The sequence below is a fragment of the Lissotriton helveticus genome, chromosome 11, assembly GCF_964261635.1.
Source record: "Lissotriton helveticus chromosome 11, aLisHel1.1, whole genome shotgun sequence".
Taxonomy (NCBI): Eukaryota; Metazoa; Chordata; class Amphibia; order Caudata; family Salamandridae; genus Lissotriton; species Lissotriton helveticus.
In genome coordinates this window covers 466,625,399-466,642,292 of record NC_136072.1, presented here as the reverse complement: position 1 = coordinate 466,642,292, position 16,894 = coordinate 466,625,399, and the positions used below count along the sequence as shown (strand labels likewise).

Sequence of the window (16,894 nt, the reverse complement as noted above, 5' to 3'; positions counted from 1 at the left end):
ATCCAGGGGCGTGAGTACAATATGAAACTGGAAGTTGTACTGCTGGCTGTAATTTGTGTAGTTTGAACTGTCTAAGGACTTTGCTTGCAAGACTTGTTCCTTTTGGCTTGTGGGGGTTTCAACAAGCAGAAAAAGGAGTGTGTTCGAACTATCTTTGGGATACTTTTGATTTGGATTTGTTTCTTCTGGAACTACATTGGATTTGTTTGAACTTCCGTTTTGGAATCCTGTTCCTACAGGACTTACTTTCTATGAGCACTTTTTGTCCTCTTTCTAAAGCATCATTAGAAAGGAGATTTTTGGTTATTTGAAATTTCTTGGGAAGGCTGGAAGGTATGAGTGAGTCTTGTGGCTATTAAGCATTGATTCAGAAGGGTTGGTTGACGGAGTACTAATACGTTCTTCTGTGTTGTAGGACAACCAGGTGTTTCTACAGAGAAAAGACTCTACCATTCTTTTGAGGGAAAGAGAACTGATTAAGTAAGCTATTCTTGTTGGTCGTTCCTTATAGCGAGACTCAATGAGAGTAGTTAGAATGTAATGTTCTTACCTTGTGTTTTTTCTTTCTTCTCGTTTCAGCTTCCCTTTCCCGTTCCAGACCCTTCCCTGCCTTTTCCCTCGCCTGATTCCCTTTATGCTCTGAGTACATTATATCATTCAGAGTGTAGGGAGATCTGGAGGTGGACCCCTTTTAGCAACAACGCTGATCCTGAGGAGGCGCAGGTTGTGACAGAACCGTAGCGGGTTGTGGGTTTAGAGGGCAATAGGGTGGGAAGTAATGTAATTGTAATTAAGTAATTATTATTTTTTATTTATTGGTATTGATAATTAATGTACTTTTAATTAATTATTAATTGGTAATTAATTTGTATTAATTGCTAATTATATTAATTGTATTGATTTTTTAATGGAGCAGGTTGTGGGTTTATAGGGGAATAAGGTGCAAATTAATTTAATTGTAATTACGTAATTATTAATTTGTATTTATAGGTATTGATAATTTATTTTTAATTAGTTATTAATTGGTCATTCATTTTTATTAATTGATGATTATATTAATTGTATTAATTTGTTATTGGAGCAGGTTGTGGGTTTATAGGAGAATAGGGTGGGAAGTTAATTAATAATAAATGAATTAATAATTTCCATTTTTTGGTTTTGATAATTATTTTTTAATTATTAATTGGTAATTGATTTTTATTGATGAATTAATTGATAAATATAATAATTGTGTTAATTTAGTTTAGGAGTGGGTTGTGTGTTTCTAGGGGAATAGGGCGGGAAGTAATTTATTATAATTAAATAATTATGTATTAATATTTATCATTTATTAATAATTATTAATTGGTAATTCATTTTTATTGATTCATTGATAATTATATTAATTGTGTTACATTTTATGCGGAGAGGGTTGTGTGTTTACTGGTGAAAAGGGTGGGAAGTAATTTAATGTTATTAAAGTAATAAGTAATTTTTATTTATTGGTATTTATAATCAATTTATTGTTAATTTATTAAAAATTAATTATTTAATTATAAAAATGATTTAATTGATAAGTATGTTATTTTTAACCCCTACGCTATCCAACACTTTCAATACTGTTGCACTCTCTGGAGAGGGAATAGTAAATTATACCCCTACGCTATCCAACACTTTCCCTACTGTTGCACTCTTTGGAGGGGGAATAGTAATTTTTACCGCTACGCTATCCAACACTTTCCCTACTGTTGCACTCTCTAGAGTTGGAATAGTACTTTGTACCCCTACGCTATCCAACACGTTCCCTACTGTTGTACTCACTGGAGTGGGAATAGTCATTTTTACCCCTACACAATCCAACACTTTCCCTACTGTTGCACTCTCTGAAGTTGGAATTGTAATTTGTACCCCTACGCTATCCAGCACTTTACCTACTGTTGCGCTCTCTGGAGTGGGAATAGTTATTTTTACCTCTACACAATCCAACAACTTCCCTACTGTTGCACTCTCTGGAGTGGGAATAGCATGTTTTACCCCTACGCTATCCAATACTTTCTCTACTCTTGCCCTCTCTGGAGTTGGAATAGTAATTTTGACCCCCTACCCTACCCAACACTTTCCCTATTGTTGCACTCTCTGGAGTGGGAATAGTTCTTTTTCTCTCTCCGCTATCCAATATTTTTCTGTATTGTTTTAGTTAATATTGTGTATATTTATTTTTTAAAACATTAAAAATATTGTAGTTATTTAATTTGTTATATATATTTGTATTTATATTATTTTTGTATGTGTATATATGTATTTATAATTCATAAAATGTTTTAAACAATTTATAAGTTGTTAAAATAATTATGTGTGAATATTATTAAATATATATATATATATATATTATTTTATATGTATATGTTTAATTTATTTTAAAATATGTTTTATTTATTATTTTTACTGTTTCTTTTAATTCTATGTATTATTTACTTTATTTTACATCATTTTTGAACATTAAAAGAAAGATATTTTTTATAACAATATTTTTGACATAGATAATTTTTTCTCAATATTTTTGTACTTACCATGATGTAGACAGGATGTCGATATTCTTGGCTTCAATATTTTTGTCATGATATTTTTGCACCTCCATATTTTTGTAATCAATATTTTGTCAGTGATTCTTTGGTCTCAGATGGCTAACAAGTAAGCAGGACCATCATCAGTACTGAAGAACAGAAACAAAGCCAAGAGGACCGGCACCTTAGGAACCGAAGATATAACTGAGTACTAAACTATGATCTATTTATTAAAAATCATTCTGGCCCAATGTATGTAAGGATGAAAGGCAGAAAATTATGCAATCTTTCAATAAGTTATAAATGCGGTCACAAAGAATCCGACCAGCACTTATCTCAGTCAATTGAGGTATCCCCCTATTTTACTGATCCATAGGATATCATTCTACTAACACACCTTTGGAAATCTGCATGGAACATTTGATGCCATCAGTACAAGAACATTGTGATGAACTTCGTATCCCACAAAACACAGCTAAAAATAATTTGGTTTAAGCTAAAGAAACTATAAGGCTCAAGTCGATCACCACAGACACCTCAAATTAGAATACCACCCAAGTAAATTTGTGTGACTTTCATCCTAACATTGAAGACTGAGAGGGGCGTGTACATTTTTGTCACGCTTTATAGGCCCGTACAAAATACAGCAGGTAATCAATTTAGGAAGCAACTAAATTAACTTGGCCACAACATATGAGAATTCACAGTTTTTCATGCACCACTGCTTAAACCTGTGTTACAAAACACAAGACTATGTACTTATCCTTCACTGGTCACTATGAAATGACAACCCAAATATGTGATCGGGGCACTTTTAGAATGTAAAACTATCTGCAACATTCTCCATTTTTTACGGGACTGGAAAGGTTTTGGACCAGCAGAACTAATAGGGGAACCCTTTTCTCATGTCATCACTCTCCTTGTCTGGTACGTAACTTTTATTTGAGCCATAAAATCAAGACCCATATCCCATGCAATAAGAGGTATGGAGGAGAGGATCTGTCAGGAACCATCAAACATCATTGTTGTGTCAAGTTTATCATTGGCATGACTTTCCTCCCTACTGCTCCCAGTTGTAATATGCTGCCCAATAACTTCAGTCATTGGCATGACCTCTGCCCTTTATTGTGATATGCCTCATCACTTGAGCCTATCCTTACCCCAGGATTTGAACGCTACTCTCTGTACTAAATTACTTGAAAGAAGAACCACTCCACTTTTACTTCACTGGAGCCCAGCCTTTGTTCCTCTGAGTCCGAGATCGTGCCTATAGAGTTTTAGTTTGCGTGAGTTATGTAATTTTTCAAGTTCCCGAAATCTCAGCAGACATTTTGGGTGTAGTTGGGTATAAAAGACCGCACCCAACCATTAACTGCTGCTTTGCCTTGTGGCTCCAGGCAGAAGAAGAAGCAGTGCTCTGAGAAGGAAACCAAGCCATCATTGAAGGTAAACCAAAGAATCTGGATATCCCAAATAATTCCACAAGACCGAAGGAACCTGTAAAGTGTGGAATCTGGAACATCTGAAAAACATCAGTAAACTTAAAAAAAGTATTTAAACAAACATTGGAAAAACTGAGCGATAAGTACCTCAAGGGATTTTTGTGAAATTGGAAACCATTTTGGGCACTGTTTGGAGAAAACCAAGTACCAATGGTATCAAGAAATTGCAGTGAAAACTACAGACCTTTGAGCAGTTATTGAAAGAGAAAAGGTTAGGAGGAAAAACCAGCTACATGATCCATGAAGTGAAGTGAACTCCAGAAGAATAATTCATCTGAATTCAAGAATTCTCATAAGGTATCGGAACACGTATTAATATTTGAGGAGTTATGTTTAAAGAACCACTAATTGTGTGTATCTTTGAAAGAGGGAAGTTAATCTTTGTATGTTTACTGCTTTAGATGTTCCTCAGGAGAAAACAAGGGATTCAGATGTTGAAAGAAAGAGTTATGTTCATGACACTACGTGCGCAGTGCCGCAGGTATTGAGAGACTAAAGGTAATTCGTTAGGTGGATATAAACAGAGAGGACTTGTTAAAGGTGAGGGGTTGATGACCAAGATGCAGGCTAGAATTATTAAGCCTATCTCCCACAATATAATCTAGAGAGCAGCATTACATAATCTGTCATCCATTACCAAACAGAACATTTCCCTCAATTTTAACACCATTAACCAAATCACCTCTCAGAGTCACCCACTTCTCCTCTTGGACGTGTGAGAAGGACATAGGAAAGCCACGTCGCTCCAGCAGGACAAGAAGTTGGCGGGCTTCCGGGTAAAGAGGTGGAAATCTTCTGTACTTTAACACCTTGCTGGGTAACCAATGTTGGTGATGTGAGAGAGAGTTACTGCTAGCACTGGTTTTTGGCATTAGTGTGTTTGGTCCAGGTCGCCATTTGTCAGAGGGGCACACAGAGCTATCTGCATTAAGGTCATGCAAACAGCAGTGTCCTTCTCACTTGGCTTTCGTGATTCAGTGCTTTAACTAATTTTTTTAATATATCGAAGGTGTTGTTTTTAACACTCCATTAGCTTCAGTCCTTGCACTTCAGTCTCCCACTCCAACCCTGCAGCTACACACCCATAACTGCCCTCTCTGAGGAAATGGGATGTATTATATGGAGTGGTTGTGTGACGTCTCTGTGTTATAATACACTGTCCAAAACCTTTAGGAACAGTAAGTTTAGTTTGCGACACTGTTAGCTCAACCTTGGGTAGCTGTGGGTCTGAGCCTCAGACCTACACCAAGTGACAAGTGCCAAGTCATTAAACAGCAACAAGACAATTGAAGAAGAAATAAACAAGATACTCAAGAAATCCGACACCAATTTATAAAATAAAAAAATAGACTGTATTTTTATGTATTTTTACACACCAAAAAAGATCCAGCTGAGGGTCCTGAAAATACAGTATTTACAAGGTCCAGTAACTATGAACTTTATATTTAACTGTGAAGTAGCCGTTAAACATGTTACAGTTGGAGGATATGGGCCTTGTCATATCTTTAAATGGCAAGTCAAGTTAGCAGTTTAGCTCTGCTCTTGCAGTCTGCTTTCGCAGACTGGGAGACACGTTTATCTTTGTCACACCCAGGGTGGCACAATCAGTCCTGCAGTTCCTGGGGTGACCCTCTAAATTACAGGCTGTGGGTACCATATACTAGAATTAAGTTTGCCTATGCCAATTGGGTATAATCCAATCAAATATACTCAGTTTTAGGGTCAGGGTGCAGGCACTGAGGGATAGTCAGCAGGCTGCAGTGCAGAGTGGGAAAACCAGCAGTATCAGTCTGAAACCTTTTTAGGCTCACTCATTTGTGAGGTTTAAGAAGTATTAGTTTTATTTCACTACCGCTGTGCAACTGATTCTTCAACTGATAAATGCAAGTTAACAGACCCAGACTTCTCACGATCACAGCATGCCTAATCTACTTTTTATGGCATAATTATCAGACAATTTGCCAAATATGACTGAAATGTGTGTACCAATAACTCTGCTCCTTATGCAATAACAATTCTTCACATTCATTTCAAACAAACATAGCTATTTCAGACAGACAAAAAGAAGATTCCACCATACGTAGCTGTGTAACGGGCACAAGAGACAGTGAAGGACAAGACAATTCCAAAAAGAGGGACTTACCATCGGAATCAATGCTGTTGAGGGCAGTAGGGGGAATGACAGACACTTTACACAAACCAAGGGGACATTTGTTGGATAACAAGTCTTTACAGGCAGAGTGGACCTGTAAAAATGAGACAAGCATCAGCGAAAGTTATAATTACCATTAGAGCCAATAGAAAAGCTAGTTCCAGAGACATATCTTCCTCTCAAATCGGACAATGATCTCCTCCCTTCATATGTATATTCAAAACTGAATTCCATACTACAGCACATGTAGCATTCTATAAAAAAGTTTACACTATAGTGATCCATTCACTATAGCGTCACATTAGACACTGGTGACTTGGGTGTAACTAGATGATTACAGTTAGTAGATTTTAGGTTCTGGGCTCGAGTGATGTGGGAACTATCTGACAGGGTTCCAAAGGACCGAAGAGCACTCCTTCACCCAGCTTTCCTTGAAGCACTGCAGGGTAGAATCACCTTTTCACCAAAAAGAGAGAGACCCATCAAAGGCATAACCATAAGGAATGACTGAACCCTGCCAGAAGAGCATATGGATCTCATCCACACATGGAGATAGAGCATCACACTAGTGCAGACTGCTCACCCCAAGAAACAGTAGTATCTAGGCTACCTGAATTACATAAATTGTAGCATCCTAATCATCCTGAACGGTCTGAGCAAAGGAAGTAGTTAACTCTTAACTAATAACAGCCTAGCAGGTAACTGGTACTGACCGACCTCAAAGCAATCATCACTCAGTTCTTTTCTGACCACCATCAGGGTGAGGGGGTCTTGGGGAACAAATTAGCATTCAACATGCTGGTGGAAGCTTGGACCCCCCCCCCAAACTCTCCAGAGTAGTGTGCTGCATAAAAGAATCTGGGTCGGAAGATGCTGGCTGTGGAGCCTGGCAACCCTCCTGTTTACTGGTGCACAGAAGCAAGCTTTAGACCAAGTACCTGTTAGGGTGTCGGTTAGGGCTTCAATGAAGGATAGTAAAGGCTCAGCAGATGACCCAGGCTGAAGAACTTCAGTCAGCACATTTGTTTTAACCTCAATAGCAGTAAGTTGTAAATCCAGGAAATCAGCAGAACGTCTGATGACTACAGCAAAGGAAGCACTCTCTTCAGGTGGCTGCCCAAGGGGGAAATTAACCCTGTATCAGAGGACGTATAAAAGTCCCCTGAGCTTTTGTAAATTCATAAATTAACTGTCATCATTATAATGTGGGAGTAAATCATCCCCATCATCTCCATTATCATATCCAAGTGGAAGCACATTTTTGCCAGAGTCCGAACCAAAAACCCAGTGAAGCAACTGAGGACGGCTCCATGCGAGAGGGAATGTCTTGCCTGCATCAGACTGCATGCAGACTGGGAGCAGTGGAGTGGAGTCAGCTGGATTTGGGCTAGGGGTAGACGAATTCCACTCAGACGTCGGAAACTGGAGTAGGCATGGGATCCACCTCTGGCACCATTGGGACTAGGCGTTGATTAAGAAGGGACTGGGGCACAGGTCTTGAAACCAGAATGGACGTCAGCACTGGAGCCAGTGAGGTGAGTTTCAGCAACACAAAAGATGCAGAAGATGGATCTGCAGGCGGTAACCCAAATAGAGGCCCCATGCAGATACTTGGGGCCCAGAGGTTACCCAGAAGAGTGCCAAAAATACACTGTAGCCTCTTTAAAAGTCTTTGACCTGCTACAGTATCCGATGACCTGGGGAAATAAGGGTGTACTGGTGTCAATTGTGGAATAGGCTGCTTAATCGGATATAGGGAGACAAAACCAAATAGAGTGGCACCTTGACGCCTGTGCAACCTCTCCTTAAATAGAGAGTGACAAGATAGGGTCAAGTCCCACTTTTCCTTCTCGTGTTTCTGCTTCGCTTGGACTTCAACTTACAAAATGACCTCAACAGTGAAGAGAACCTATCTTGGCAGTTTTTATGCTCTGTCACTTCTGGTAAACCTCTGGTAAAGACAAAAGAGTGATGACAATTAAGGGGCCTGTTTAGGTCTAAAGGTAGAAACAGCAATATCTGGTGCTAGTGGTATTTCGCCTTAGCACAGACCTTATGTGCTGTGCTTTGCATGGCGTTGTTGTTGCTAAGTGAGATAATTTAAAAGTGTTTCAAATGCCATAAAATGCAAGTTCAAAGCATATGGCTCTAGATGATGAAAGGCTTGTGGGGGGAAAAAAGGTGGAGCCATTGCTGGCTTGTATTTGTTCCCTCGGACTCCTTTGGAAAAGAAGTTAGACAGCAAAGGGATCATGGGGGTTGCAGGAAATTCTAATGTCTAAGTCCTTGCTATCACACTACTTGACATCCATTAAATTGGGTGTCACTAAGGGACTTTGCCACAATCCTAGTGAATCTGGTTACCATTATCACATCAAGGTGTACTTCTATACCGCAGGAGCCTTTGTGTAAACAGTTTTCCAGCATCAACAGTTTGTCAGCGTTTACCATTCCTCAATGTTGAGATTGCTTCTATGTTGAGTAGTTTATTCTTTAACACACTATTAACAGCAGATATACCTCTGCGAATATAGATTACTTGATTAAGAAGTGCACTTCTTCAAGGTAGTCTAAAGGGTGAAATGTTTTCCATACTAAGGGAACCCAGACTTTAAAGGGTGCCTACAGTGAAAGAACTGAAACCTCAGGTCACAGATTCATAGTTAGCGCAGAGACGTTTTGATGCCCATGAAAGAAGGGCAGACAGATCGCATGGCACAAAGAAACTACTCATGATGGAGAACCAGTAATAAAAGTAAGTAAACTGCCTTCTCAAGGGATGTAATTATGAGGCAATATTCCAAGGTGCAGTCTTGATCAGGCTTTTTTCCCTCTTCTCATCTCAGCTTTAGACTGTTGCTACTGCTGCCCCGGGACTCAGCAGTGTCTTATTTTTATTTAATCATTATTCTAAACCCTTGTCTGTCCTTCAACACATATTTAGATGAAGTTCTGAATGTACACAGATTAAACCAAGCTTCATTTGAGAATAAAAACGCCCTGTACACAAGCTTGGTGACTATCAGCACGATTTTGTCAACCATATATTGGTGCCTGTTGACACTTTTGTTTTAAGCAGGGTCTTACCAAATTGGAAGTATTGCTCGTACAGTTCACAATGCCACTCCGACTACCTATGATGTGGCCTTCCTCCTTTGGGCAGTGCTCTTTCAACTCATCTGCTGTGACAAATGTTAGCATTTTTTGCTGATGCCAACTCTTCTTGCAAAGCCTTAAATCCTTAGTGTGTTGAAAATCTGATAATTGTAACACATTTTAATGGTAGTTTACTTTCTCGCATCTCCCCACGTTTTGGTGGTGAATGTTTCTGTGATCTTAGAACATGCTTAAGGGATTAAATGTATCGTGGCACGGCAGACTTTACAATCAGAAAATAGCTACATATTAAAAATGTGACTGTCAAAATGCTTTCTGATTTTAGGTAACTTTGACCATAACTCTCTAAATCCTGCGTTCTAAGAGTCCAAATTTCTACTGTTCAAATGGGCAATATTAAAACACGTTCATGGATAACTATTCTTTCTTTGAGTTGCTCGTCAAAGGTTCATGTTTCCAACTGCGTTACCACAATTTAAGAGCTCTCAGAGTTCAGGGAGCTCAAATTTAGAACTTTCTGAGAACTAGCACACATTTGGATCATTTGTATTCCAGACGATTCCTGAAAACATAGGAGTTTAATGCTTCAATCATTTACAACTTTGGGATGGGCAATTTTACATTTTTTTCTTGGCATTCAGCTTCCTGGCTTTTAGGTGAAAAGGAAAAAAAACATCAGAAATATGAAGAATAATATACATGCCCATTTCTTTCTCTTTGATAAAACTATGGGTGACTAAATGTACAACTATTTAACATAATATCACAACAAACACTGACTTAAGTCCTACACCACAAACTGTGCTCTTATCCCTTTTTTATTATACTACAGACAATGTTGTCCTCCCTTTGACACCATGAACGGTGTTGCTCTCTTATGACTTTCACCATGGGTAGTGCTCTTCTAAACATAACCTCACACCACAGACAGTGTTATTCCTTTCATGATAGCCTTCCGCAAAATACCTTGCTCTCTACCAACATTCCAGACTCTCGTTACTATAAGACAGCCTTACACCATAGACTTCATCAATAATTTCTTTACCATAGCTTTGCACCACAGACATCGCCAGTCCTGGAGCCGGAGGACACTGCCACATTTCTTTTCACAGACCATGCACTTGGCACTCACTGGAAGATTTCCCTCCAGCCACTGGTGAGGCATTGAGATCTGCAAGCAAAGCCAAAATCTTTGTTACATATGAAAATCCAGATAGAAAGTTCAGAACATTAAAAGGATTAACCTACAAAAACATGATGTTAAAGAGTGTCCTCCACAGTAGAAACCTAACTCTAGAGCTATGTGTTGTACATCTTGAGCGCAATAAGTCAGACGTAGAAGTAAGACAAGCAAGTCTGGTTGAATTATGCATATTTGTATTTTAATAAATTCAGAATGAGTACTAGTTAGAGTATGTTATATGGGAATATAAAAATCTATAGCGTCATTCATACTCTGCAGAGAATTTGAGTCTAAAAAGAGTTTTAAAGATGCTGAAGGAATTCTTTATGGCGATGAGAAAATAATGTGATGCTATAAGAACAAGTTACTTACCTTCAGTAATGCTCTTTCTACAGGATACTCTATATAACCTCAGATTCTTCACTTTAAGATTATCCCCAGGTGCCAGACGAGATCTGTAAATTGCCTTGTTAGTACTACTGCACATCGCTAACTGCCACAGTGAGGCTCCATGTTGGTTTCGTACCACCTCATTAGTGACAGAGCAGAACTTATATAGGGATATAAGTGTCACTTCTGTGCGACCAGAGTAATTTCATTTATTTACGCACCTTTCAACATGGATCTGGAGCTCCATTCCCATCTTGATCAGTTTTTAAATGATTGATCCAAATTCGAATCCAGTGTGCTGGGGAATGATGGTTCTTGCTCGGCTAATTCCACACACTCAGATGCAGAGCACACAATACTTGTTGGTACCAATGCTGTATTTTGGGAACTTTTTAAATGATTAAAAGAGACTATGACAAAGAAATGGGCGGAGTGAGGGCAGTGACGAATCTGTGGCTAAATAGAGTATCTACCAGAAAGAGATTTACTGAAATTAAGTAACTAGTTCTTCTGATGGACATTTCTAAACGCAGATTCCTCAACTTTAGAATAGATACCAATGTGGTATGTGGACCGGTCTGTGGACCAGCCTCACACCAAAAAGACTTGCTGGACCGAAAGAGTGAATTGCCCTTTCTTCTTGTCCTGGCTGTCCAGGCAGTAGTGCTTCCCCAATGTGTGCATGGACATCTACGTCGCAGTCTGATAGAGGTCAAGGACAGGCACTCCGTGTGTATACAGCGTTGCAGCCTTGGAACTGGTGGAATAGGCCCTCAGCCCTTCTGGTAGCTACTTCTTGGCCAATGCATAGCAGATCTTAGTGCAAAGGACTATTCACCTTCACAGAGTCTGCAAAACCTTACCTTTCTTTGCCCCAGACAACCCCACAAACAACTCATTGTCTACCTGATGATCTTTGGTGCAATCAGTTAAAAAGAAATAAAGCTCCTTTGGGGTCCAGCCAGTGGTGTTTCTCCTTTTTCTAGGGTTGAGGTGGGGCAAAGGATGTTGGGATCCGTGATGGATTGTTCAATGTGAAAAGGAGTCCTGACTTTCGGAGAGAAAGCCGCCTGGGTTCTCAGCACCAGTTTGCCCAGGACAAAAGTGGTGTTGGGTGGCAGTATCAAAAGAGTCTGGAGCTCACTCACTTGATGAGCTGAATGTGATCGCAATGAGAAGACTAGTTTTGAGGTTCAGAACACTCAACCAGCAGCTGTGCACTGGCTTCAAGGGGGTACACATGAAGAACAGCAGGACCAAATTAAGGACCCACTGTCGCATCACAAATGGTTTGAGAAGGAGCATGTGTGTCAAACCTTTAACAAAATGCAACACAACAGATGATTGAAACGTGGACAGTTGGACTGAAAAACTCTAAACGTCTGATGGGTCTTACAAATAAGCTTTAATAGTAGCAATGGCAAGACCTTGTTGAATCGACAGTATGGATTATAAGGGATCGGTATTACAGACTCAACACCAGGCCACACATTATTTCCAGTGTCCAGCATAAATGGAGTTTGTAGAGGAAAGCCTGACAGCAAAGATAACATCCAAAACCTCGGGTGGTAGACTTGCCGCTGCTCAATCTCCACTCTTGGACGTGTCGATTACAGAGGTTTGGGTGCAGAACCATTCCCTGCTGCTGCGACTGAAGATCGTCCTGAAGTGGTAGCCTGATAGAAGGATAGATACTCATGCTCAGAAGTTCTGTATACCACTCTTTCCCAGCCCACTCTGTAGCCACTAGGATGACCTGGGCCCAGTCATTCCTGGTCTTGTTTATAACTCAGGGCAGGAGAGGCAGAAAGCTTTCTTGGGAACTCCAATGTACAGATGTTTTGATACTGCACTTTGGATGGTGGCAAAAAGATCCAGCCAGGGGCACCCTACTGGAAAATGCCATGTCTCCCTGGGATGCACCTCAGGGTTCAACCTCCAATTGTGATCCACCAGGCACCAATGGCTGAGCTGATCTGCTCTAATGTTTAAAGATCTGACAAGATGGTTCATGAACAGGGAGATGTAGCCAGCTCCTGAGACAAGGCCTCTAGGCACAGGGTCCAGGACCCCATCCTGCCCTGACTGTTGCAATACCAAATGGCGGAGGTGTGGTTCATGAGAACCTGTAACTGCCTAACTTTAATGGACACAATAAGCAACAGGGGAACCCTACTCACAACGGAACGAGGATACTGGTTATATACAAGGAAACAATGGTTCCTGTGGACAAATGAAGCTGACTTAAGCAATAAGTGTGAACAATGGCAATAGAAAGGACTTGGTAATGTAAGAAGACAAGAACCCTTCTGACAAGGAGGACCCTGTTCATTGCATCGCCGACATACTTGGCTGCTCTCGTCTGGGGCTGCCAGCGCTCTTTTATCCTATCTGGATTGTGCCGCTGTATGCCCGTCTGGAGGACTGCCTCTACCCCCGCAAAGTCTGGTGTGACTTTCCTCACGACGGGGCGTTGGGGACTGACATCAGCCAGTGGAGCTGAGCTACGATTACGGCGTGCCGTGCCTCCCTGCAGCCTTATCGTTTTGTTGTCAGTTGATGGGCGCGCCCCCCCCCTCTATTGACTGTGTGAGGCTGGCGCTGCATTGCCTGGGGGCTGATTGCTGCTCCGTGGCGGCGCACCATTGCAGGATAGAGGCTGCAGGGGCGAAATGGACTTATCTGTACCAGTATATGAACTCCTTCGGTCGCTTTCGTGACACGTGGGGAGTAATTGAAACAACAGCTACACCTGTCTCAGTGCTGGGGAGACTGGGATTGTGACTGCTGAGATACCCACCCCCTCTATCTCCCTTCATATAACCCAGCTGTAAGAACTTGTCTGAGGTGCAGGAGGCGGCTCCACCAACTTGTCGCTGTGACAGAATTCCTGCTCATACTTCATACGCCCTGTGCCTCCTCTTCATCTCAGCTATAGGCCCGTGCTGCCTTTTGATTCTTGGGCTCCTGGAGATTTTGCCACTGGGGTTCTGTCGCCAGTAGGTTGTGGCCTGTCGCGTTGCGGGGGCTTCGAGCCATTCTTCAGACTGTAACAAGTAGGAGGGCACGTCAGACGTTCCTTGGCTGTGGTACTTGCGGCCCTGCACACTGCTGCGCCCTTGGGTGCTATGGGGAAGACCGACGCCCGCCAACCCAGATTGACCTTTGAGACAAAGAAGGCTACCACTCGCTCTACCTCGGTTGACTCCGAATCGCTGCACATGGATCCTGGCCAGTCCTCCTCACAACCACCTATGGATGATGTCAAGTCTCTGCTACTGGCCGTCCAACATAGTTTAACGGATCTGTCTGGGAAAATGGACACGATGAATAATCGTCTTGACTTTTTAGTACAAAGTGGACAAGCATGATGGGCAGATTAAGGAAGCTGAACGTTGCATCTCGGAAACTGACGATACCACGTCTCAATCACGAGAACAGGTCGTGAGTATGGACAAATTGCTAAAAATCATAGCGGCAAAAAAATGAGGACATTGAAGCGCGAAACCGCCGCAACAATATCCGCTTAGTAGGTATTCCGAAAACTACCAACACCGGTAGGATGGAGGACTATGTGGAGCGTCTCCTAAAACACACGTTTTGTGCAGACTCTTTTTCTCCTCATCTCGTGGTGGAGAGTGCCCATCGGTCTCTGGGGCCACGCCCACCACCTGGAGCTCCCTCTCGTTTAATTATCTCCAGACTTCTTAATTTCAGGGACCGAGACACAGCGCTGCAAAAAGCCCATAAATTGAAACAGCTGCAGTTTGAGGGCAATTCCTTCTCCGTTTACCCTGACTTTACCGTTGCAGTTCAGGAGGCACATCGTAAATTTCTTCCCACTTAGCAAAAGCTGTGCAAAGCCAACATAGAGTATACCCTTCTCTACCCTACGAAGTTCCGGATCTTCCATGACGGCAAACATACCATTTGTACGACTTCACCGCAGGTGGATGATTTCCTGAAGAAAATAGCCAAAACCTCCCCGAGATGTGACCAGGATTCCAGATCATCTTCTCCATCTGGCAGCTGAGCTTCAATTTGGACTGTGCGGTCTAGACTTCTTGTGAGTCCACGCTGTTATGTATGGACCCTGGTACCTAGGGTATGGATACCGAAAAGGGTACCTTAGGGTCTGAGCATGTTTTGTGCCATCCTAAGGGATCTACCACCAAACTCATGCAGCCTGCCGTTGCAGGCTGTGTGAAATAGTGTGGACAAAGGTGAAAACCCGTCATGGCACACACCCTGCGTGCCATGTCCTCTGACGCTGCATGACCTATATGTAAGTCACCCCTACAGCAGGCCTCACAGCCCTAAGGCAAATTGCATGTGTGGTCATACCTAAATTAATGTGTCCATCTGTAACGTAACTGGTGCTCATGTAAAGCGCTCTGATACCTTCAGGTCTAGTTTGCGCTATATAAAACTCCACACACACACACACATGAGAACTTTGTGCTGTGATCTGACGCCAGTTGTATTGCTGTGACTCTTCTGGGACCATCATCTGGACGTGGTCAGATAAGTGACCTTTGAGCTAAGATTGTTATGAATACTGTAACTGCTTCTTAGGCGGTATAGTTTATGTACCATTGGTAGATGTTTAGTTACTTCACAGGGCGCCCTCCCCCCTACATTGCTGGTATTTTCCCCTGGGGGGTCTTCCTTTCTTTTTTGCTTTCCCCATGGGATTGTATTACAGCGGTGATGGGCTATGGGAGGGTTTCGTGTCTGCTTGGTGCCCCCCCCCCTTATTAGAGCTCCACCTTGCAAGTTTGTTTTTTGGGTTTGTTTTTTCTGCATAATATGGTCCTATCCCAGCCTTTTTCGGTTGGTGTACATTTACTGCATTTTAGGGGCTCATTGGGTGGGTGGCTTACTACCGGCACGATTGGGGTGCCGTTGTGGGTGGAGGGGGGGATCTACGAATTGCTGGTTGTTTTAATGTCCCCTCCGCTGAGGTGTTTTGTAGGGGGTGGTGGGGGCGTTGGGGGGTGCGGGGGGGGGTTACTGTTCCGTCAAGCCCAATGGGCAAATCTTTCACTATGTTAATTGTGGCACACACACTTGCAACACAGCTTAATAATCACGCTCACGTCATTTTTTTCTGTCCCCGGTTCTCATGTCGACACAACCTAAGCCCCTTAGTGTAAAGCTAATTACATGGAATGTCAGGGGGCTGCGGAATCCTCGAAAGCAGAGGCAGATTCTGGCTTCCTTAGATCACCATCAGGTGCAGATCGCTCTGCTCCAGGAAACGCACTTGGACCCCCGTATGCATCCCAGGTTTGGGAACACATGGGCGTCCGCCTGGGCATTCTCCTCCTATTCCACTTATTTGCGCGATACCTGCATACTGGTTAAGAAAAATACACCATTTATGTTGGGCAGGACCTATAGTGATAATTCAGGGCGCAGTTGTATTATGTGGGGTACTTTGGGTACACAGTCAGTTACCCTGGTGTGTAGCTATGGCCCCAATCAGGATGATCCAAACTATTTCACGACTCTGTGGGGACGCATATTAGCCACTGGCTCCACATGTGCCATTGGGGGGGGGGGGGACCATAACACTACCCTGTACCGCTCTAACCCCTTGACTCACCATTACACGGGACACCCTCTTGGGGATAGTTGATGAGTATGGGCTTGTTGATGCCTGGAGGTACACGCATCCAGCTGGGAGAGAGGGCACATGTTTCACATCGGGACGCGCCACTTGGTCCCGCATTGACTATTGGCTCTGTTCACAAGGCACAACTCCCTGGATTCAGTCTACTACTCATTTTGCCCGCACCTATTCTGACCATTCACCTGTGTGCCTTGAGGTAGCTCTTCCCAACACAGGTGCCGCCCCCCGCTGCTGGCGATTAATACCCGAGTCCCTTCTGGATGCGGTCTTTCAGGCCGAGCTTGGGGAAGAAATTAAGGATTTTTTCGACAGAAATAAGGGTTCAGTAGATCAGATGGCCACATTATGGGTAGCCTTTAAGGTCACTGTTCG

General features: G+C 42.3%; 1 protein-coding gene across 6 annotated transcripts in view; it reads right to left on the bottom strand.

Annotated features, from left to right (window-relative positions):
- DGKD (diacylglycerol kinase delta) overlaps positions 1-16,894 on the bottom strand; it is a 977,235-nt gene that overhangs the window by 648,100 nt on the left and 312,241 nt on the right. For all 6 annotated transcript variants that reach the window (XM_078666032.1, XM_078666033.1, XM_078666031.1 and 3 more), the window contains 2 exons: positions 10,360-10,485; positions 6,189-6,291 (listed from right to left, as the gene is read on the bottom strand). In XM_078666032.1, the coding sequence (XP_078522158.1) occupies positions 6,189-6,291; positions 10,360-10,485 (229 nt within the window). The remainder of the gene's footprint in view (positions 1-6,188; positions 6,292-10,359; positions 10,486-16,894) is intronic.